The 22217-nt window shown below is 42.4% G+C and overlaps 1 protein-coding gene across 4 annotated transcripts in view; it reads right to left on the reverse strand.

The window, feature by feature from the left end:
- Positions 1-22217, reverse strand: part of LOC137414787 (uncharacterized) — a 123283-nt gene that overhangs the window by 12781 nt on the left and 88285 nt on the right. For all 4 annotated transcript variants that reach the window (XM_078772449.1, XM_078772451.1, XM_078772450.1 and 1 more), the window contains 6 exons: positions 20348-20419; positions 17151-17233; positions 16823-16952; positions 16587-16679; positions 14518-14645; positions 2229-2324 (listed from right to left, as the gene is read on the reverse strand). In XM_078772449.1, coding sequence (XP_078628575.1) covers positions 2229-2324; positions 14518-14645; positions 16587-16679; positions 16823-16952; positions 17151-17233; positions 20348-20419 — 602 coding nt within the window. The remainder of the gene's footprint in view (positions 1-2228; positions 2325-14517; positions 14646-16586; positions 16680-16822; positions 16953-17150; positions 17234-20347; positions 20420-22217) is intronic.

Genomic DNA, 22217 nt, shown 5'->3' on the forward strand with positions numbered 1-22217 from the left:
GTGAAGATTGACGAAATGCAGCTTGGATTTATGCCAGGAAGAGGAACGACAGACGTGCTTTTTATTGTGATACAGCTGCAGGAGAAGTATATGGAGAAGAGGAAGAAGTTGTTTCTTGGGTTTGTTGATCTGGAGAAAGCATTCGATAGGGTTCCACGTGAAGTAGTGACATGGGCATTGAGGAAGTTAGGAGTGGAGGAATGGTTGATCAGAGTAGTGATGGCAATGTACAAAAGAGCACGCACAGCTGTAAGGACAAAGGACGGGAACAGTGGTGAGTTTGAGGTGAAGGTGGGAGTGCATCAGGGGTCGGTACTAAGTCCACTACTATTTGTAGCTGTGATGGAGGTGCTGGCTCAGAACGTAAAGGAGGGTTTACCATGGGAGTTGTTGTATGCAGATGATCTGGTGTTGATTGCAGAAAGTATGGATGGACTGAAGGAGAAGATGAACAAGTGGAAGGAATGTATGGAGACAAAAGGTCTGAAGGTGAATATCAGAAAAACGAAGGTGATGGCAAGTGGTAAACCATGTGGTGAGGTGGAAAGAACTGGGAAGTGGCCGTGTGCTGTGTGCAGGAAGGGTGTCAGAGTGAATTCCATTCAATGTACAATGTGCGCTTAGTGGATTCATCAAAAATGTAGTGGTTTGAGAGGGTCATTAACCAGTGTGGCAGCTACATTCAAGTGTAAGGTGTGCACAGAGGGAGCTGCAGATGGAGGAAATGTTGAGATGGATCTTGGAGATGGCGTGGAGCTGGAAGGTGTGAAAACATTTTGTCACCTTGGAGACATGCTGAATGGAGAAGGTGGATCAGACTCGGCAACGGTTGCTCGAGTGAGATGTGCATGGAAGCCGTTTCGGGAACTGAGTGGCGTGCTGACGAGGAGGGGAGTGTCATTGAAGCTGAAGGGAAAGGTGTATGCTGCATGTGTGAGAAGTGTTATGATTTATGGGAGTGAGACATGGGTAATGAACGTAGAGCAGCAATGAAGGCTGGAAAGGGTGGAAATGCGAATGGTTCGGTGGATGTGTGGAGTATCGTTGAGAGAGAGGAAGACAAATGATGAATTGCGAAAGATGATGGGAATAGAGCCTGTGATGGATGCTGTGAAGAGAAACAGTTTGAGATGGTTTGGTCATGTGTTGAGGAAGGATGAAAGTGACTGGTTGAAAAGTGATGGAAATGAATGTAGAAGGAAGTAGAGGACGGAGAAGACCGAGAAAGACTTGACTAAAGATGGTCGAAGAAGAAATGCGGGCAAGGGGGTTAACAAGGCGAGATGCAGAAAATAGGGCAAAATGGAGAACATTGTCATGGGGACCGCAAGGCTAACCCCCGCTCTTGCAGGGAAAATGGCCTTAAAATGCCTGTTGTTGTTGTTGTTGTTGTTGTAACAAGCTCCTCAGGGGCTAGAGGGGGGAACTATGAAGAGGGTTGATAAGAGCTCAGACTCTAGTGCTCGCCACAGAGGGGATAATATTCCAATAATCGCAGAATCACAAAAAAGATTTAGGTATAAAGTGATATGGTCTGGAAGGTTCTGAGGACCGACCATGGGGGAACAACACCTTTGTGGCCTGGTTGAAACTAGTGATTGGTTGGGCTGGCAGGCTTGACCCAAGTCTGCTTTTTTGTTGTTAAAAAAAAACCCAAGACAGCACTGCTTGAAAGACTCTGCATCCGTGGTGTATTGGTGAATGTTGTAGCCAAAGTTAGAACTGTGGGTACCGTAGGCACTACTGGGATAAGAAAATGGGTGAATCTGGGCTCCACCAGCGGTGTGTATGTTGTGATGTGGTTCTTGCAAGACAGTATATCGTTGTTCCATGTGATGGCCAAGTGCACAACTGGAATGAGAACTTTCCTCCACTTCATTCGAACCATGAGCTGTGTTCGTGCCCCACCATTCCCTTATGGCAGTCAAGCTTATTTGATTCCCTAATGGCAGTCCAGCCACCTCCTCTTTGGGAAGATTGTAACTCAAAATATCCTGCATCACATTAGCTTGGAATTCTAGTAAATAAATATTGCAAGAGAAACAGCTCTCTCCTCATTCTCCCCTCCACTTTCCCCAACCATATATCTCACCTACATTACAAAAGGAATACTATGTGGCTCCATTTGTGTAGGAGAGAGATATGGAGTTATTGTTGAGAAAACAAGACATATAAATTGAGTTTATGTAAGCCTGGTGTGTTATGTGACAAGCAAGATGAGCACTCACGAGGCCTCCACGATGCGGAACTCGAATTGAAAAACAGCCTTCATCCGCTGCATCAAATTTCTGCAGGTTCCAAACCACCTTTCCATCCTGCAGCACCTGAAGTCACAATGTACGACATTCTTTTCACATGTCAACATGTCTGTTCATTTTTAAGTAATGATGTCTATTTTATGACTGTGTGAAGTAATTAAAAAGAAACCATTTCAGATGGAATGTCATGTCTAGGTCATAATTCTCCAGCTGGGCTATTGGAATATTTGTGGTTTGACTCGAAAATCCCTTTACTTTTTGCCTCCAAAAATCCCACTTCTTCCTGCTTTGATTTTCCTTGCCAAAGAGGCAATCTCCACGACTCTGCTTCCCAACCCACAAATACTTCACAGTTTGATGTAAAGAACATTAATTTAAGTTATCTTCTATCTTCTTCTTCTATCTTCTATATATATAAAATAAAGTTTTTGTTTGTTTGTTTGTTTGTTTGTTTGTCTGCACGCGCTAATCTCCTGAACGGTGAAAGATAGGAGGAAACCTCTGAAACAAAAAATGTCGGGACGGGCCCCGGGAAGGTTATAGGCTAGGTGGCGAGGCTAGGTGGCGAGGTCGGTCGAGGCCGCCACGGCCAGGCTGGGCCCATTTCGCAATTAAAATCTGAGCTGAATTATAGTAGTCAATTTTCTACGGCCGCGAGTAAAAGCTGAATTATAGTAGTAAATTCATTCAAAAACAACCCGGGCAACGCCGGGTGCATTCGGCTAGTAAGAAAGTAATAATAATTACATCCAAAATTTGAAGGAGCAAGGATTCCAAAATAAGGGAAAGTGCTCGGTCAATATGAAGAATTAATAATGTCAAACAAACAAACAAATCACGCAGATAGCAATCAAAATGGTTTGCACGTAATAATGGTATCTACTATTGGGCTAGCGGCTAGGGTGCCGGCTTAGGATACCTAGGATCCTGGGTTCGAATCCCGGTTGATCACTGAATTAATGCCAGGGGGGTTGGGGGGTTGGGGGGTTGGGGGGTTGGGGGGTTGACTCAGCCTGTTCATTCCTTCCGAGGTCGGCTAATTGAGTACCATGCTCACTGGTAATTCCCTGTTTGTCGTTAAAGGCGGCAAAAAGGGTTGGCGTCAGGAAGGGCATCCGGCCGTAAAACATTGCTTCAAAAAGGGGACCGAAAAACAACAACAACCACAGCTCCCGAAAAAGGCTCAACCCCCGCTTTGCGGGGAAAAATGGCCTCTAAAGGTGGTTATTTTTATTTATTTTTATGGTATCTACTATATAAGAGAGCCGTTGGTCTGTGTGTCTGTCTGTGTGTCACCATTTTTCTCAGAGATGGCTGAACGGATCTTGGTCAAACTTTCAGAGGCTAATCAGTGCGTGGAGAGTGTTTTAAGCAAAAAAAAAAATTCTTTTTTTTTTAAAAACAAAAAGTTCATTTTTTGGGGATTAAAAAAAAATTGCTCTATGGTGCCTAAGCCTTTTTGATTAATGACAGTTATATACAAGTACACATTCGCATAAATAAATACGAAACAATCACCAGACATTTGAACACAAATAATCAAACAATTCCGGAAGAGGTGGAAGTTGGTATTCAGGCTTCTTCTTCTTCTTCTTCCTGAACGTCATCAAACTTAACTCAGAAACGTGATCAACGGCATATTCAGCAGGATATATGCAACAAAAAGGTAAAATGATGATTTTAAATATGTGATGGATTCTCCTTTGGATAAGGCATGGCCTTGGCCTGCCCGACCTATGTGTGCCTCCAAAGTCAGGGCTGTCAGCGGCAGCGCTCAATGTCCTGGCTTCTGGTAGGTTTTTAATTCGTGAGTTTAAATGCGGGCGATTGCGTGGCTTGGCTATGTGTCTATGGTGTGGTGCCAAAAGGGACATAGGAAATAAATTACAGAGGTAACAACGTACAAGGGATAATTACCCATAATCCCTGGCCTAATTAACATACCCCACTCCTCGTAATGGGGGCGAATATACACTTAATCTGAACACACGGTCTACCTGATCCCTACTTATTACATGAGGTGGTACTTCTTCTTCACGACAATCGGAGCACACTAATCTATACATTCGACCTGGTTCTAAGGTAATCACTGCCTTCCCCCTACAAACGTAATAATACTTTACTCGAGGTACAAATACAAATACAACTTTGTATGGGGGGTAACATAGGCGATGTGGCCGTGGCCTCCTGCAGGGCTCTTGGGGGCAGGGGGGGGGAAGGGGAGGGGGGGGGGAGAAGGAGGGGGCTGGGGAAGGGGCGTAAATTCTCCATTTAAATGTGTACCATGTAGTGCCACCTGATGATTGGTGGTAGAGGGTATTACAATTCCCTTTTTTACCTGCGCAACACAGATTAAAGCGCTCTTTGCACAGGAAATTTTTACCTCCTTCCCTTCCTCCCTTTCCCCCAAAACGGAGGGGCATGTCAAAGTCACCCCCCCCCCCCGACCCCCAAAAGATGTATATGTAGTATATCTTTCCCCTCCCTTTCCCCTCACCTCTCCCTGCCCTCCCCCTTCCACTCCCCCCACTCCTTTTCTCACCCCTCCCGCTCCTGCCCCCACTCCAGGGTACTCCCACTAGTTGTCAATAACAAGGATAAAAAGACATAAAATGTCATAGCCACGTGGTTTTAGTAATTTTGCTGTACAGAGTTAAAGGCCACCAGTCGGCCATCTTTGGTCGGATTACAAAACAAAATCGGCTGCACATGTATACTATCATATTTTGTCTTTGTGCCAAGTTTGAACCAAATCAGTCAATGCATATCGAGAATTTCTGGGGACACATTTAAGTAACAAAATGGCCACCAGGTGGCTAAATTAGATCTGATCTCAATAAAAATGACATGCATATGTAAGACATTATTCATTATCTGTGTGCCTAGTTTGAACAAGATCGGTAAATGCATGTCTGAGAAATGGTCGAAGACGTGTTTAGTAATGGGTTTTTTACATCAAAAATTGCCGCCAGTCTACCAGTCGATAATAAACAATAAAGCCAAGAAAAGAATGTGTGGGAGAAATAGCCTACTGTGTGAGAATGTAAAAGAGTGTGTAAGAGTGGCTTGGCTTCGGCCCTATTCACTGGACTTGCTCTGTTCACCCCAAAGCCTCGGCTCTCAGCTCAACCCACAACGTCAACGCCACCACTCAAGCCTGATTGTCCACTCCTTTTAGGCACCACAAAGCTAGCATATGACCAAAGCCAAGAACCAACCTGCCGAGTCTTTGCCAGCGGTGCTTTTGTAATCCCTTAGCGGGGTTGGGGCTCAATATTGGATCAAAACGGCCTCTTGGTGTAAATATGGCCGCCGATTTGTGTATCGTTGGGTTTTGGTGCGAGATTCAAACATGCTTTGGGCCTGATATTCAAATGAGCTTGCACCCGTCTTACTCACCGCACACCACGAAAATCGTAAATAAATTATAATTACCCCCAGGTAATGGGGAGAAAGGGGGAAAAACCACTCTAACCCTCACCAACGCATTGTATCACATTCATACCCACTACACAAATGGAAGGGACTACTCTGGGTTTATATTATGGAATCTGTATTTTGGGTGCCATTGCCTTCGAGGCCGGTTCCTCGTACCGAAACAATATAATACATATAATATAATGATGATGTTGGTGTCTTATGGTTGCTTGTTGACCACGGCGGTTTTTTTATTTCCAGGTGTAGAGTGCTGCTTTGTCGAGGTGTAACAACAAACGACGAGTTTGGCTGCACAAATCCTGAGTATTTAATAGTATCAAGGATGGAATCTGTTGCACTATTAGAGTAATCTGAGGATGTTTCTATTGATCTTGAAAAATGTGTTTTCTGTCAAAAATCAACAATTTGCAAACTCATTAGCACAACCCAAGGATGTAAGAAAATTAGAGGGATGTGATATCTGCAATGACTCTGTTGCAAAATGAGTGATTTTCTCTATCAAGTGTCAAATCAGTATTAAAAGAAGTTTCATTGAAATTGTGTTGTAGTTATTTTGGGGGGCCAAATCCTCCCCCCCCCCCATAAATGCCCTTAATGAGTGCAGATTATTATGCAGTCAATAAACCCTCATTACGCATCAGATATGAGGCTTGTGGCCAAGTTTCATTGAAATTGTGTGTAGTTTCAGATAAGAGAGCACGTACCTATTTTGGGGGGCCAAAACTCCCCATAGATTCTCTTAATGAGCGCAGATTTTGATGTGGTCAATACACCTTCTTTAGGCATCAGATATAAAGCTTTAGACCAAGTTTCATCAAAATCGTGTGTTTGGTTCAAGCGATAATGACCGAAGTGTTTACAGACTCACTGACTGACTGACTGATCCACGGACACTGCAAACGTAATTGGAAACTTTAAAGACGAGTTGGGTGGAGCAATCATGAGTTCGTTCGTGGGATTGAGAGCTAAAGCTTATGCTTATAAATATTATTCTTCAAAGGATGTGTTTATGATGTGTTTATGATGTGTTTATGTTTATGATGTTTATGTTTATGTTTATGTTTTTATGTTAATTTTTTTATGTTTATTTTTTTTATGTTTATTTTTTATGTTTATTGTTATGTTTATGTTTTATGTTTATGATGTGTTTATGATGTGGATGTGTTTATGTTTATGATGTTCAAATGGCCTCTAAACGGTGGTTTTTAAAGGATGGTGCTTCTAAATGTGATTAAAAATTGAAAGGGAAAAGAAGAATGTAATGAAAGAAACTATAGGTTTTGATTCTTATTGTAACGGTTTAATTTTCAAGAGAGAAGAGTATAGAGAAATGAATACTCCAAGTTATAATCATCAACTGTACTCCGAACAAGTAAAGAAAAAGGCTCTGGATACGTATGATGATAAAAGATACATTTTAGAAAACGGAATTGACACCCTCCCTTATGGGTATAAGTGTCAGGTTATTTAAGACTTAAGATATACTAAAAAAAGTGTCAAGAAAAAAAGATAATTATATAATTGTGAAGATATTTAGGGGCTAAGATAAGCAGAAGTGCTGGAAATAAAATTGATTTGGGGGGGATTAAAAAAAAACTACTGAAGCATTTTTACTGCTATATAAATGATTGAACCAAGCAACAACCAGCCTTGGTTTTTCTTTGTTTTTTTTAATTTTTGGTTTTCCTTGGTTTAAAATCATAACCTTGGTTTTTAAATGTAAAGCATAATGAATGTGAAAAATATAAAATAAACCTTGATGATAGAACCAAAACAAAAGGTGATGAAACAATTAAGCAAACAAATTTAAATACCAATGAATTCAAGGATGTAAAAAGATAAACATCCTTGAATGGACAGAAAATGTTGATGGTTGCCAAATAAATCAACAGAAAAATAATTTATTACAATCTCAAATAATATAGGGTGGGACAGATGTTATTCATATAGAATATGTGGCTCAGACCAGAACAGGGAGAGAGGTTTATCATTTAATCTCTGTTCAACAAAGATATATAAACAAAGAAACAAATCCCACAATACCATTTATTAACATTATTGACGGTGATGAAAGCGATAACAAAATAAAACACTTTGATAAACTACAAAACAACCAAATATTTATAGACCCCCTTTTTGAGTTAAATGACCAGAGACACCGTTGGTCTTTACAATTACAGGCAGTCCCCGGGTTACGAACGCCCGACTTACGAACGCCCGTACTTATGTGCCGACCTCCATAAAGCCTATTATTTAAAAAATAGAGTTACATTCAATGGTTCGTACTAACGAACGGGCGGACTACTTTGCGCGACGCTCAAAACACTGCGCGTTTTCAGCGGTTCGTCGGCCCGAGGGAGAACAACGCCACACCGTCGTCGCCATTTTAAGTTGGATCGCGTAAACACTGTTGTGTGCGTTGTGTTTTGACTTAGAATTTTCGTGTGTTTACCCTCGTAATCATGGCCCCAAAGCGTAAATCTGATGCAAGTGATGGTGATGCATCAAAGAAAAGGAAAACGATCACGTTTGAAACGAAAGTGGAAATAATAAAGCGATCGGAGAGAGGTGAAACGCCAACAAACATCGGAAAAGCGTTAGGCTACAGTCGGTCAACGATCGGGACAATTATAAAGGACAAGGGGAGAGTAATGGAACATGTAAAAGGCTCTGTCCCGATGAAAGCGACAATTATCACAAAGCAACGCAGTGGTTTAATTATCGAAATGGAAAGGCTATTGGTAATTTGGTTAGAGGATCAAAATCAGCGTAATATTCCTATTAGCCTTGGCTTAGTGCAAGAAAGGGCTCGAAGCCTTTTCAGTCATTTAAAAACTGCACGTGCAGCAAGTGAACGTGCTTGTGATGAAGAATTTGTTGCGAGTAGGGGTTGGTTCAACCGTTTCAAAGGGAGGGTAAATTTACACAATATTAAATTGCAAGGTGAAGCACAGCGAATGCCGATGTAAGTGCTGTGAGAGAGTTTCCTGAAATGTTGAAAAAAATTATTGAGGAGGGAGGTTATGTGCCTGAGGAAATATTTAATGCAGATGAGACTGGCTTATTTTGGAGAAAAAAAATGCCTGAAAAGACATACATTTCAAAAGAGGAAAAAAACTGCTCCAGGGCATAAGACATCCAAGGATAGGCTAGCGTTATTGCTTGGTGGTAACGCATCCGGGGATTGCAAGCTTAAGCCTATGCTTGTGTATCGCTCCCTAAATCCGAGGGCACTTAGCCGAATCATCAAGGCATCTCTTCCCGTTATTTGGAAGGCAAACACAAAGGCTTGGGTAACAACAGCTCTCTTCGAAGATTGGTTCCTGAACTATTTTGTTCCTGCTGCTGAATGTTATTGCTTGGCCAAGAAGATTCCTTTCAAAATTATCCTTGTGCTTGACAACGCCCCCGGACATCCAAGCACTTTAGATGACCTTCACCTCAATGTAAAGGTCGTCTTTTTACCACCCAATACCACATCACTACTTCAGTCAATGGATCAGGGGGTCATAGCCTCCTTTAAGGCTTACTATTTATGCCAGACCTTTTCACAACCAGTCAGGGCTACCCAAGATGATGATGCAATGACCTTAAAGGAGTTCTGGAGGAATTATAACATCTACGATGGCATCAAAAACATTGCAGATTCTTGGGAGGAAGTGAAGAAAACCAACATGAAAGGAGTGTGGAACAAATTGTGCCCCCAATTCGCACATGGTTTTAAGGGGTTTATAGCTGAGGACATCGCCGAAGCCAGGCAAGCTGTGGTTGATATTGGTAATAATCAACTGCAGTTAGACATCAATGAAGATGATGTCTTAGACTTGCTTGAATCCCATGCCGAAGAACTGACCAATGAGGACCTTATGGAGCTGGAGCAGCAGATGATAGCATTTGAGGAAGAAGGCCGTGACCTAGAAACCCCAGAACCCAAGAAGTTTTTGACAAAGGAGTTAGCTGAAGCCTTTCGTCTCATTGAAGCAGGGATGGCAAAGTTAGAGGAGTAAGATGCGAATGCAGAGAGGTTCACCAAAGTTTACCGGATAGTTACCGACGGCTTCAGCTGTTACAAGACTATTTATAATGAGAAAAAGAAAAGCTCTGTTCAAGCCTCCCTTTATGTTTACTTTAAGAAATTGACTCCAGAAGTAAACCCCCACTCTCCAGCAGCAGAATCAGACCCTGACTCTCCAGTAGCAGTATCAATCCCTGACTCTCCAGCACCAGGTCCATCCTCTCCAGCACCAGGTGCATCCTCTCCAGCACCAGGTGCATCCTCTCCAGCACCAGGTCCATAATATTGGAGAGATATATCAAGGTATGATCGTTTCAAGGTGTGCAAGACATCAATTGGAATGAGAGTAAGTGTTAACCTTTAATCATTATCTTTTATTTTCTATCTAAACAGTTTAAGAAATGTTTCTTTAATGTTTTTTATATCTATAGATGTTTTCGGTAAAATATATACTACATACTAAGACAAACATTTGACTAATTGACGCTAGATGTGAACCGTACGTAATTGTTCCGACTTACATACAAATTCGACTTACAGACAGACTTAAAAACGGAACTTGTTCGTAACCCAGGGACTGCCTGTAATTACTTCCTGTAAAGATGATCAGATGCACCAAGATGTTAAGACATTAAAATGTCAAGATATCAATATGGGGAGAAATAGGGTGTGAATTATCAGAAAGATTTTCAATACCATGCTGTTAAGATGCTAAGATGGAGAGGAGTCGGTGTGATATTTCAGGATGGTCAAATAGTGTTTTCCTTTTTTCCATTCACTTACATGTAAAATTGGGAGGGGGTTATGTCCCCCGAATCTCAATTACAAATTATGTTTTTTTTGCAGATAAGTGTTTCCTCACTATATAAATATCTATATCTGAAATAAAATAAGTGGCTCTCTAGCATCACTGTGTTTTAGTGGTAGGTTCTGGTACTACAATTCATTATTTTTACAAAAAGTAGGATATTGGGGTGTCTCACAACTTCTTTCTTTAATGGCCACATTTATTCTCACGCTCCCGTGTTGGCTAACCCCCGCTCTAGCAGGGAAAATGGCCTTTAAAATGCATGTTGTTGTTGTTGTTGCTCCCGTGTGGTTGGCCAAGAGGAAATGTTTGGCTCAAGTCTTCCACAAGCCTGCTGGCCTGGCCTGCCGTTTGGCTAAGTAGTTAGTGCAGGAATTTGGCTAAATACCTCATGATGGGAATCCTGGGAATCCCCATAATACTACTAATGTTGTATCTCAAGGTGTACCATCCAGTTAAGCTGGGTGTCCTTTCTGCTGTCAAATACTAGCATGAGTGCCCAGCGTTGCCCGGGGGGGGGGGTGAGGGGGAGGGAGGAGGCAGGAGAGGGAGGGGTGAGGAAGGGAGTGGGGGGAGTAGAAGGGGGAGGGTGCGAGAGGTGAGGGGAGAGGGAGGGGAGAGATATACTACATATACATATTTTGGGTAGGGGTGGCTTTGACAGGCCCCTCCGTTTTGTGTGTGTAATTTGGGAGAACTGGGCAAATGAAATACCTATTTTGGGGGGACAAATCCCCCCCCCCCCCCAATAAAGCCCTTAATGAGGGCACATTATTATGCAGTCAATAAACCCTCATTAGGCATCAGATATGAAGCTTGTGGCCAGGTTTCATTGAAATCATGTTTGTAGTTTCAGATAAGAGAGCAAATACCTATTTTGGGGGACCAAAACCCCCTAGTAGATGAGACCGGATGAGAAGGGGGGATGAGAGGGAGAAAAAATTTACCCATGCAAAGAGTGCTTTCACCTTAGTGTTGCCCAGTACAGGTAAAAAAAAAAGAAAATTGGAACACCCTTTGCCACCAACACCAGGTGGTGCTACACGGTACACATTTACATAGAGAATTTACGCCCCTCTCCAAGACACCCACACCCTCGCATGAGGCCGCGGCAACATAGCCTATGTTACACCCCAGCAAAAGTTGTATTTGTACCCTGAGTAAAGTATATAAGTGTTTATAGCTGGAGTACCTGGCGTTGCTTAGGCAAAAAAGAAACATTAACATATTTGAAATGAGGGCATATATAATGTAAAAGCAATTACATCCATCACAAATGTCAAATCATCATTTTACCTTTTTGTTGAATGTGCTGGTGAATGTGCCATTCATCACGTTTCTGAGTTAAGTATGATGACTTTCAGGAAGACGAAGAAGCCTTACTACCAACTTCGTACACTTCCGGAATTGTTTTATTTATTTGTGTTCAAATGTTGGCGAATTGTTTTGTATTTATTTATGTGAATGTGTACTTGTATATAATTATAACTGTCATTTAGGCACTATAGAACGATTTTTTAAAAATCCAAATAAAACAAAAATTTTGTTTTTCTATTTTTATTTTTTTCCGAAAACACTCCCGGGCTCTCACTGATGAACCTCTGAAAGTTGGACGAAGATCCGTTCAGCCATCTCTGAGAAAAATGGCGACACACACAGACAGGCAGACCAACAGATCTCTTATATAGTAAATCATAATTCCAGTAATCTCTGTGTGTATGTGTGTGTGTCTGTGTGTGTGTGTGTGTGTGTGTGTTTGTCTGTGACCGCTGTTTCTCGACAACTACCAGTCCGATATACTTGAAACTTGCCAGGTATATTGCTGGGGACCCGAGGATGTGCCTTTTCAAGGTTTGAAATTAATCGGACAAGTGGTTCCCAAGGTATGGTCACCGTACTCGCAAGCCGTTCGCTTTGGCTTTGCGAATGGACCAAACCATTTCATGTAAATAGAGGGGGGGGGGGGGGGGTTCTGTGGTCGTTCGCTTTGGCTTTGCGAATGGACCAAACCATTTCATGTAAATAGAGGGGGGGGTTCTGTGGTCGTTACTGCATGTAAACGCATGTTTTTTTGCACGCACGTATGGGCAAGCACGTACGGGCAAGCACGTACGTGCGGGCACGCCCTAGTATAGTAAATCACTAACTGCTGGACGTAGAAGATCCCACGATATCTTTCAATGAATACTCAGTGAATTATCACCAGTACCTGAAAAAATTGCAATTTCCTGCCATTTTCAGATGAACCGCAGACCAGACCACCTCGTTCATGAAAGAGATGGCCCAAATTTAACTATCGGCTTGTGCTAAAACAACGTCATCAGAAGATGGGAATAATCGGAACAGTAGTAGAGAGTTATAGTGACCTTGTATAAAATTAATGAATTAATAACTGCATATTTTTACTGTCTCAATCGTGTTATTAGTCCCCTACCGGTGTACACCGGAGGGGACTATAGATTTGCACTCCGTCCCTCCGTCTGTCAGTCTGTCAGTCTGTCCGTCTGTCAGTCAGTCCGTCCATCACGCAAAGAACAGCTTTCTGGACTTTTTTTCTAAACTCTTAATGCTAATGATTTCAAACTTGGTACATGGTTTCCTCATGATAAGTTACAGATCACGTTCGAACTTCACGAAGTTTCGATCATTTTTGACAAAGTTATGGCACTTTGAACTTTGGTAATTTCCCCAACAGTTTTCCGGATGACAGACTGCCGGTAGGGGACATGTATTGCAGCGCAATACTCAGAATGCTTGTTAGTCCCCTACCGGTGTACACCGGAGGGGACTATAGGTTTGCACGCCGTCCCTCCGTCCGTCCGTCAGTCAGTCCGTCAGTCCGTCAGTCTGTCAGTCCGTCACGCAAAGAACAGCTTTCCGGACTTTTTTCCTAAACTCTTAATGCTAATGATTTCAAACTTGGTACATGGTTTCCTCATGACAAGTTACAGATCAAGTTCGAACTTCACGACGTTTCGGTCATTTTTGAGAAAGTTATGGCACTTTGAACTTTGGTAATTTCCCCAACAGTTTTCGGACTATAATTTGGAGTGCGGTAAGTCAAAGCTGTTAATATTCCTTGTTTTAACTCCAATTTACATTCTGTTTCCACTTTTAGTGAGAAGTAGGGGTCTGTGCAACCATTCATAAACTTTATTTGGTGCAAATTGGATAATTTTTAGCCGAGTTACCTCAGACTGTGAGTTGGTAATTATATAATTCACACAGTGCAATACGCGCAGGCCGCTCCACGGAACGACCTTGCTCCTTGCTTCTTCTCCTTGCTTCTTGCCTTGCTCCTTGCTTGCTTGCTTGTTATTTTAACTCCGATTTACATTATTTTTCCCCTTTTAGTGAGAAGTAGGGGTCTGTACAACCATTCATGAACTTTATTTGGTGCAAATCGGAATTTGTTTAGCCGAGTTACCTCAGACCTTGAGTTGGTAATTATATAATTCACACAGTGCAATACGTGTAATTTCCCCAACAGTTTTCCGGACGACAGACTGCCGGTAGGGGACATGTATTGCAGCGCAATACTCAGAATGCTTGTTTATTATAGTCTGTGTAGAAGCTTTTTCATGGTCATTCGACAAGAAAAGAAAAATGTCATTTCAACTTTTCACCATTTATTTGGTTACTCTTGATCCTGGTGAACGTTTAAACATTCAAAATGTGACAACTTAAATTGTCCCTCTGAACTCTAAAGAGTACTCTATTAATAATGTTAAGCTTGTTCTATCATTTTGCAGGACGTTTATGTTCAAAAATATCCTGTACTATAAAACATTCCGACATCATTTGAGACCACGGACAATTATGAGCAATTTATCTTAAAAAACAACAACAAATGTTTCTTTCATCTTTGAAGCAATTGTTTTCATTCATAATCTGTATAACATTGCAGCTGCACTTCATTGCTTGTGTTACAAATCTTTCTGCATTTTTGTTGACACCAAGAGAAATCCAGACTCCAGAACCTTTCCGATAAAACATACCTTGATGTTCCAGGGAGGAAGATTTTCATAGCAGAATGTTAAGTGATCATTGGCCCCTGCATCCCTATGTATGAGGAAGATGATGCTTTGTCCAGTTAAAACTAGTCCATTCACAGTGTCCATTAGGGCTGCAAGAAGAACAAATGAAGAAAATATTGTTGTGAATGTATACTGTACTAGCAGGAGTACCCACGTTGCCCGGTGATGTTATAATCCTGTTGGGATTTTGAAGTAATCAATTTGGTTTTTATTTTTTTGTGGGCGCCTAAAACACTTCCCTACACCTAAGAAAAATTTATGTTTTATAATTTATATTATAATATTACACACACACACACACACACACACACACATACACACACACACACACACACACACACAAATCGAGGATAATGTAATATTAATTTTCACAATGCCACAAAGGCTCAGGCACCATAGAGCAAAAAAAAAAAAATTTTAATCGAACTTTTTTTTTCTTCAAAAATTTCAAAACATTTTGCCCAAAACACTCCCCAGCACTCATTGATGAACCTCTGAAAGTTTGAAGAAGATCCGTTAAGCTATTTCTGAGAAACAAGACCAAAAGTCTAACAGTGGCGTAGCCGGGCGTGTAAAATATTATAAACCACAAACACATATGATTAGCTTTTCAAACAGTCGTTAATGCTGTTTATAACATTAAACAAAGAAATTTTATGGTCATTATTTACTTTTAATGATGTTTATATACGAATGAAAAAGAAGATAATTGGTTTTGGGTCGTCCCTTCCGCATATCTCATGGGATTGTGAGTTGGAGAGACGACCGTGATGGCGGGGAGGGGGTTGGCATTCTCTCAAGCAGGGATTCAACCCATGTGCTTATAATAGGTCTTTGTCCGAGGTCACCGAGTCCGATCGGTGCAGCTGCGCAGCGATCGGTGCAGCCGTTTGTGTGGCACCCGAGAAAATAACGTTATGCGGGAGTCCAAACCTGAAAATGCTGGAGGCCAAAGCTGAAATTGGGAAACAATATAGCCCATTTTACCCCGGGAGATCCCAGGATTACCCACCCAAAATATCGTTGCGATCGGTTCAGCCGTTTTTGTGGTACCTTCGAACGGACAGACAGACAGACAGATGGACAGACATTTGGTGAATTATAGTAAGATAGCAGCTACCGTATGTCTAACCAAGCCGAGCAGGTCCAGGTGGGCTCAGTAGAAATGGAGAATATGGACAAGGCTGCGTCAGAAAGCAAATCTGCAAGAAAATATTCCATGGAAGGCGTAGCTTGGACGCTTACAATGCTCGCGGTCCACTACCCACACCCCATCCCCCAGAAAACACAGCAACCCCCCTAGAATCCCCCTAGAATGCACACTGCAACCCCCCGAGAATCCCCCTAGAATCCACACTGCAGGAGAGCAGGTCGGCCCCAACAGCACAACCAAACATGGATCAATTTACAATGATGCTCAGCCAGATGATGGGTAAAATCGTTTCGTATACGGGACTCATGGAGGTAAACGCTGAGATGAAGGCTGACAAAGGCGATGGGCAACAAAATGGATGTGATGGGCAATGAGATGGCGGCAAGGATCGAGGTTGTACGGGGGAGGTGAATGAAGTGAGGGGTTGCGTGAGCGGTCTGGGATGAGATGAGGGCAGGTCATGTTAAAGTGATGAATAAAATAAATGAAATTAATATGGAAGTAAAAGGACTTACAGAAGAACAAAAATAATGAAAAACATATATCGGGAAAAATAGGGAGCGATAAAGGAACTAAAAAGGGCCCAGAAAGAAACCAAGGGATAACAAATAACAGTAAAGAGAGAATGTAAGACGAGACATGACAATAAGTAATACAGAAAATAAAAGAGATGGGACAAACAATGGAGACCAAAGAACAACAGATCAATGAGCGTATAGAAGGCACTGAAGTAATTTTAGAAGGGGATGTCTTGTTCACACATCCGAGTGATGTCTGAGCAAGAAATAGTCAAAAGAGCCTGAGCTTACGACCAGACTTTGTGTGAAATTAATTAGAGATGTTGCAACATAAAGCGATGAAAGCAAATCAAACTTACCCGTGCTCGGAGGATGATATAGCATCCACGGTCCCAATTTCCTGGATTTGTAATGCACAGGGAAAGATGGCATTGAAGATACGATTTTTGATCCTGAAGGAGATGCATATTATTGAGTATAAAGTTCACAGCGAATTCAGATTAAATGAACAGCACAAAGGATAGGTGCTGTGGATAGTCATTTCTTCAAAAAAGTGTGCTTTGTTTTCACATCATTTAACAAAATAATACATCACCTAAAAGACAATGTGGCAGCTCCATGTAACCGTGAGAGCAAACTGCATGCAGGGGCATGTTGGGTATATATCCAGGCAAACACTGGAAGCTAATCAGCTCGTCTTCTGGGACCAGAACGTCTCTTTTAGGCTGTAAAAATTGCATGATGAACACCACAAAAACACAAGTACAACTAGAAAATGTCAGTTGCAATTTAGGCCACTAGGGAGCTCATTACTCAATAGCTCTTAGGTCAGTTCAGTCACTTAAACTTAATTAATGCATTTAATTCTTCAATAAAACGTCTCAAGTTCTGTGAAAATGAAAGCTTGGATAAAAAGAAACTACCCTATTGGTCTGCAGATTGTAGTACATCGCCGGCAACACAAGATTGTTGCTGTCCATCTCGTGTTCCATTATTTTGCAGACATCTAGAAGGGAAAGAGTGACAGTTCACTGCTGGTTAAGAGAGGTGCTTGACAATTCTACTCATTACTAGCAGAAGCTACCCAGCGCTGCTTGGGGGTCGGGGGGGGGGGGATGGTGGTTGGGGGATGGGGTGGGGTCAGGGAAACCCAGCGCTGCCAGGAGGTGGTATACACAGCGCTGCCCGTTGGCTTCATTTTTCTCATTGGTGGTTTCAGGACATGTTGCGCATTGAAAAGCAATGGAGTTGTTGGCCTCATAGTAGTTACCCTTTGCCTGCAGGTCAGCGGCAGCACTGCCTGACCCCAAATCCCAATATACACTTTATAGACAATATATACAATATACACAATATACACTTCTCTCCGAAAGGACCGACTGGAAAACCCTCCCATCTACTTTCTCAACAATCCTCTCCAAGAAGTTCTGTCGCTCAAGCTTTTGGGTCTCACTATCTGCCATGATCTTTCTTGGGAAAACCACATTTCCAAGCTGGCCTCCAAAGCCAGTCGCCGACTGGGCATCCTCCATCGTGCAAAGTCCTTCCTTGGCACACCTGAGCTCCTCACCACATACAAGGCTTTCATCCGCAGCTCAATGGAATACTGTTCCCCCCTCTGGGCTGGTGCTCCTGCCTCACACCTTGCTCGGCTTCACGCTGTTGAGGCCAAAGCTTTCAGAATCATTGGAATCTCCTGCGATGAAGTCAACTCCGAGGGCCTTTCACTCACTCACCGCAGGCAGGTTGGTGATCTTTCTGTCTTCTACCGACTCCTCTCCGGCCTTGCTCCCCCAGCTCTCTCTGTGCTCTGTCCCCCCAATATTCCTTCAGGTCGCACAAGATCTGCCTGCAACCCTCTTATGGTTAAACTGCCAAAATCAAGACTCTCTGCTCACCTTCACTCTTTCATTTCCCTTTTCTCCCGCCTCTGGAACAAACTCCCCCACTCCCTTCAATCGCACTCCTCCCTCCAGGTCTTTAAAACAGCTGTTCACCACCATCTCTTATCTTCCCCCATCGAAAACCTTGATCTTTTCTACCCCCGGTAATTCACCCCAGAGTCCTTGCAGTGTTCATATGTTTTATTCCTCTCCCACCTCCCCCCAAGTCCTCCCGATGTCCCTGCTCTCAAATGTTGTGTTTGTGTCCTTCCCCCTCTCTCCCCATCTTGTCTGCCGCTCCCCTTGTTTTTTGTGTTTTTGTGTCGGTTTGTCTTTTTGTGTGATTAATGTTAGCTCTTTCACGAGCCTCGATCTTGTATACAAAAAAATAATAATAATAATAATAGCGGCCTTTGGTGGCCTCCAAATGGACGTCAAGGTCAATCCCAGGTAGCTTAAAACCTTGCCCAGATTCTGAAGTACCTAAATCCAAAATCTGGCGCCTCTCGGTGTTACAGTTTGGCCATGAAAGAATAATGTACAATCACAAACAAACACAAACACACTAAGATTTGAAATGATGTATACTGTATTGATAACGACCTCAACCAGTAACATTGTATTTTGTACTTTTTTACAGCGAGCCTCACTGCAAAGCAAGGTGGAACTGACAGTGGGGCAAACATCAAGTGAATGAACAAACAGGAAAAGAGAGTAAGGAGAGAGGGGAAATACTGAAAACAGAAGTAAGATGGATGGGATTTTTGTGTACATAGTCGTGTCTCGTGGAAGAGCTAGTACAAGTACAGTGCACATATCAGGACACAACCGGACAAAAAGAACAGCAGAGAGAGAGAGAGAGAGAGAGAGAGAGAGATGGGAAACACCAACAGCAGAGCCAAACCAAAGAGGGTCTTCCTCCAATGGGGGGGGGGGGGGGGGGGGAAGGGACAAATCCATGTCCTCGATTATAAACACCACTGGGGGTGTAGTGAATCAATTCGATTAATGTCGGGTTGAATAATGTTGATTAATGTTGTCGGGATTCCTCCAATTCGATCTCGATGTCCCTGCTCTCAAATGTTGTGTTTGTTTCCTTGCCCCTCTCTCCCCATCTTGTCTACCGCTCCCCATGTTATATGTTTTATGTGTTGGTTTGTCTTTCTGTGTGATTAATGTTCGCTCTTTCACGAGTCTCGATCTTGTATACAAAAAAATGAACAAGATTAAATAATTTAATTGATATATGTGGGAAAATTACATGCCCCTCTCGACCCTCTCGTGATCAGGCCGTTGGTGCTCCTATGGTTGGCAGCTAGTGCCCTGAGAGCATTGACAGAAAGAGTGGCAATCCTATGTGTGGGAAAATAGCATGCTTAGTCAGGGTCGCCCAGATAGCTCAGACGGCAGATCACTGGTATGGTTCACCAGAGGACCTGGGTTCGATTTCTGGTCTGGTCATGTCATTTTCTCACACATATAAATTAAATTAATTTAAACAAGATGGCGCCCATACCACATGACCTATTACGTCATAACTATCACTTAAAAATTCCACATGAGTCGACACATACTATGGTGAAAATTGGGTCGATCAGACCAACGGTTGCAGAGAAAAATGAATTTTGAAAATACAGCCACGTACGTACGTACATACATACGTGCGTACAGTATGTACAACGATCACTTAACCCCGCTTTTCACTTCGTGAGCGCAGGGTAATAAGAATGCAAATATAGATTCACTCATCTACAAACTGATCAAATGCATGTCCTTCTACTTTCTGATCGTACAATGATCGGTGGTCTTTCAATCGTCCACTATCTCTCACCTGTTATTATTATTGTTCTCGCGAGACCAGGAAGAGATATTATTATTTCCCAAACCCTCTCAGCTTCCAGTCTCACCATAGGTCTAACAGAGTGAATGCATTCATCAGGAGTTAAAGACCCTTCAGTATCTTCTGAAAAAAGCAGAACATTGCTCATGACTTGTATGTTTGTGCATTGCTCAAATTCTAAATTCTTGCCTCTTGGTCTACAGCGTAACTCTGTAGATCTACAAAACTGTTAATCACAATTTCTCTGTTGAATCAGGATATGGTGAATAATGCTGAGAATGGGGTTCAGTAGTAGCAAGAGCAGGGTTACTTAAATACCTTCACAATAAAGTCATGCCCTTTATAGAGATGTTATTATATCATATTTCAGATGGAAAACCGTCGACACCGACATTACCTTTATGCCTTGGATCTTTAGTAGGACCGCTTTCTTCTGCAGAATATGGTGATTCAGTGCTGATTGGATCACCTGCATCACAAAGTGTTTTATTGATTAGTCTCATCATCTGTGAATTTATAGACACTAGTGCACCCGTTCCCCACCCAGACACCCGGAAGTGTCATGGTCATAAACTATGTGAGGTGTATAGATTACAGTAGATCTTCGCTCAGTTCCGTAAGGCCAAGTTAAAAAAAAAATGTTTCTCGTCCCCGCCCGCTTCCTTTTTGGTCGCCGCCTACTTTTATTTACTATTTAATACTATTTTTTTAAAATATATACTTGTTTTAAAAAAAAGCGTTTTGCGAAGAAACTCGGTCTAAAACTTGCCGTTTCCGGGCGTTTGCTGATCGCATCTTGTGCATTGATGATCTGAACTATTATGGATCCCGCCATGGATATTATGGATTTGTAAGAGGGAAGGATCAGCCTTCCAATGAAACTACAGTAGTTGTTTTTTAGGATTTCATCAATCTTTTGGTCTGTTCTCTGAGTAGTCCCCAATATGAACAATTATTGTACTATTAGTGTATTATTGTGTATTTATATTAAACAAGGACACATACCAAATTTAAACATTGTCATTGTTTCTTTTTTGTTTTATTCAAATATAGTTTGTCCGGTGTAACACATGACATGTTCCATTGATTGATTCTATTCATATGCCATTTCAGTTAAAACATATTGTTACAGACGCGGGTTTTAGATGTTATATTGACCGAGCGGTGGTGTATTTAACCGCGTCCGAACAGTTACTCCCCGATTAAAACCCGATTCCACCCGACGTTGACCAGATCGCCCCACAGATATTCAATCGGGAAATCTCTAAAGCGACCGAAAGAGAATGAAAAAGAAGAAGAAGAAGAATACGGAGGAAGAACAGATTTTATTATACACACACAAGCAATGGATGGAAGAAGCAGTAACACAGCGAATCGTTAACTTACACTATTCATTTTTACTTAGCCCCAAGACAAACGAGTAGGACAGGACGTTCACACTTACACAGGGGATATTGCAGGCAGGTAGGGCTTGAGATGGATTGCTTGAGAGGGAGGCCAGGTCGGGAGGCCGCAGCTCACAATTCCTCGCGGTTTTGGCGGGAAACCCTCCGTCGTGTATCCACTGCGGTAGACGTCACGCGCTGGTTCGGCACACCTGCTCCTCTTCTTGGGGTGGGGCCGTCTCCCTCCTTTCAGCGCGTCTCTCCAAAGCTGGTTTCCTTGCCGAGTACCTCTCCTCTTTGGCTTGGAGCGTTTCGCATCTCACCTCTTGGTGCAGCCTCTTTGCTCATCTCCCAAGGCCTCTCCAAGTCATCTCTCAAAGCAGTCCCTTACAGTCGCTTTTATCACCTCGGGCGAAATCAAGCCGCCGGCTCCGAGGGCACGCCTACCGGGTCGCTCACCGTGGTGTTGATTGGCTGTTAGAGCTGGTTCACTCCTTCCCTCTTATGATGAGGTGGAGACACGCCTTTCTTCCCCAACTCAAAGCACATGGGCAATGGCGGTTGAAGAAAACCGCCCAAAATGCGGAAGGCAATTGGAAGGGAGGTTTTGGGGAAATTGGAAGGGCCTACGCTTATTTTGTTTGATACAATGCAAAGTCAATCTAGTGGGAAACACATACTTAGCCTACATGGAATAAGGAAATACACTATTTAAAAGATATATCGTGACCTGCGTGTAAGTTTCATGGAATTAACTAGGACGACGGTTACGACCATTATTTACATTAACAGGGTGTTACCATACTTTTGTAACGTTCACATTGTAACGTTTTCACACTCGTTACACTTCCTCCAAAATTGTTACACTTCTCAAAAACCGTT

Source organism: Myxine glutinosa, chromosome 2 (assembly GCF_964187855.1).
Source record: "Myxine glutinosa chromosome 2, kmMyxGlut1.1, whole genome shotgun sequence".
Classification (NCBI taxonomy): domain Eukaryota; kingdom Metazoa; phylum Chordata; class Myxini; order Myxiniformes; family Myxinidae; genus Myxine; species Myxine glutinosa.